Source organism: Nycticebus coucang, chromosome 20 (assembly GCF_027406575.1).
Source record: "Nycticebus coucang isolate mNycCou1 chromosome 20, mNycCou1.pri, whole genome shotgun sequence".
Taxonomy (NCBI): domain Eukaryota; kingdom Metazoa; phylum Chordata; class Mammalia; order Primates; family Lorisidae; genus Nycticebus; species Nycticebus coucang.
The window spans coordinates 20,799,625-20,801,978 of record NC_069799.1 but is presented as its reverse complement, the minus strand read 5'-3'; the positions used below and the strand labels follow the sequence as shown (position 1 = coordinate 20,801,978).

The 2,354-nt window shown below is 35.7% G+C and overlaps 1 protein-coding gene across 1 annotated transcript; it reads left to right on the top strand.

Moving 5' to 3' along the window:
- Window positions 1-913: 913 nt before the first annotated feature.
- Window positions 914-2,077, top strand: LOC128572962 (zinc finger protein OZF-like). Its single transcript, XM_053573124.1, has one exon. The coding sequence runs from the start codon at window positions 929-931 to the stop codon at window positions 1,805-1,807; it is 879 nt and encodes a 292-aa protein (XP_053429099.1). The 5' UTR covers window positions 914-928; the 3' UTR covers window positions 1,808-2,077.
- The last annotated feature ends 277 nt before the right edge of the window (window positions 2,078-2,354 follow it).

Genomic DNA, 2,354 nt, shown 5'->3' with positions numbered 1-2,354 from the left:
AAGTGACAAGATTTGGGAGGCAAGTTGCATCCATCCTAAGTACAGACTGAAGAAAAAACAGCGAATATAAGCAAATTAGAAAAGTACTTCTGATCTCAGACTTTATATCTTTTAAGGCAAAACCTTTTTGAAGTTTTGAGTTCCATATTCCATTTTAGAAGAAGCCTGAGAAGATGATGCACGGATGGTGACAAGATTTGGGAGGCAAGTTGCATCCATCTTAAGTACAGACTGAAGAAAAAACTGAATATAAGCAAATTAGAAAAGTACTTCTGATCTCAGACTTTATATTGTTTAAGGTAACACCTTTTTGAAGTTTTGAGTTCAAAAGACATTCAGAATTAATTATGAGAAAAGTTGTGTAGGAAAGAAGTATCACTTTAATTAGCTTGGAATTCTTCTGGCTTATTCTTTATGATATTAATTCTCTTTAAGTGTAAATCAGTGTGGAAATGCCTTCAGTTTAAAAAGTTTGTGCCCTGTCTTTTATTAGAGCATTCACACTGGAGAGAAACCCTATGAGTTTATTGAATGTGGGGAAACTTACACTCGCATGTCACATCTCATTGAATGTAGAAGTCATGCTGAAGAGAAATACTGTCCTTCTAAGGAATATTGAAAAGCTTTTAGCTAGATGATAAATCTCACTGAACAGCAAAAAATTCATGCTGGAGAGAAACCAGTGAATGCAGCAATACATCATTAAATATTAGAAAATATATACTGGAGAGAAAGCTTTGAATGTATTGAGTATGATAACATTTTCTCTCAAATCTTACCCTTTCCTTTGCATTTGAAGGCCATACATGTATATGAAGGCCATATAAGCCTTATATATGTAAGAAATGTGGAAATATCTTCAGCCAAAAGTAAATTCTCATTCATCAAAAAATTCATACTGTGTGAATGTGGGCAAGCTTCCATTCAGATGTCACAACTCAGTCAGCAGAGAATTTATAGTGGGAAAAACCCCTTTGCTTGCAAGGTATGTGGGAAAGTCTTCAGCCACAAATCAAATCTCATGGAGCATGAGCATTTTCATACTAGAGAGAAACCCTTTGAATGCAATGAATGTGGAAAAGCCTTTATCCAAAAGCAGTATGTCATTAAACATCAGAACACCCATACTGGAGAGAAGCTTTTTGAATGTAATGAATGTGGAAAATCTTTCAGCCAGAAGGAAAACCTCCTTACCCATCAGAAAATTCACACTGGAGAGAAACCCCTTGAGTGTAAAGATTGTGGGAAAGCTTTCATACAAAAGTCAAATCTCATCCGACACCAGAGAACTCACATGGAAGAGAAGCCCTTTGTGTGTAAGGAGTGTGGAAAAACCTTTAGTGGCAAATCAAACCTTACTGAGCATGAGAAAATCCACATTAGGGAGAAGCCCTTTAAATGTAATGAATGTGGAAAAGATTTTGGCCAGAAGAAGTACCTCATAAAACATCAAAACATTCACACTGGAGAGAAACCCTATGAATGTAATGAATGCGGAAAAGCCTTCTCTCAAAGAACATCACTTATTGTACATGTGAGAATTCATTCAGGAGATAAACCTGATGAATGCAACGTGTGTGGAAAAGCCTTCTCTCAGAGTTCATCTCTTACTGTTCATGTGAGAAGCCATACAGGTGAGAAACCCTATGGTTGCAATGAATGTGGGAAAGCTTTCTCTCAATTCTCAACCCTTGCTTTGCATTTGAGAATACACACAGGTAAGAAGCCTTATAAATGTAGTGAATGTGGGAAAGCTTTTAGCCAGAAGTCACACCACATTACACACCAGAAAATCCATACTCATTAAGAGCCCTGTGAATACCTTGAAAATGGCAAAGTTTTCATCAGGAATTTACAACTCAGTGAATCAGAAAGAATCACTCTGAAGCAAAAGCATCGTGAATGAGGTAAACTAACAAATACTAAAAGCTTACTGGACATGAGAGAATTCATACCGAAGAGAAAGACATTTATATGATAAAAAGCCTACAAAAAAACCTATAGCAAAGGTAATACTGAAACTTTAGACACATTTCCACTAAAATGGAAACGAAACATAACCATTAGCCATTGCTGTCATCTTAGATTGGAGATTTTCACCACTGTAATAGGAAAAATAAGTTGTAAGTATTGAAAAGAAAGACAAACACAGATGATATGATGAACTACAAATAAAATAAAACTCTAGTATTAATTCAGCAGAGCAGAAGAGATTCCAGAAAGATCTATCCATTTACTAGAATTTGGGATATGATAGAAACAACATCAGGTGAGGATCTGATGGGACTATTTTAAAAAATGATTTGGAGGTTATTTGTTCTCCAAGGGGGAGAAAATAGAGCATGAATTATCTA

Excerpts from the sequence above, each read along its gene's own strand:
- LOC128572962 (XM_053573124.1), top strand. The coding sequence starts at position 929 with ATGTCACAACTCAGTCAGCAGAGAATTTATAGTGGGAAAAACCCCTTT.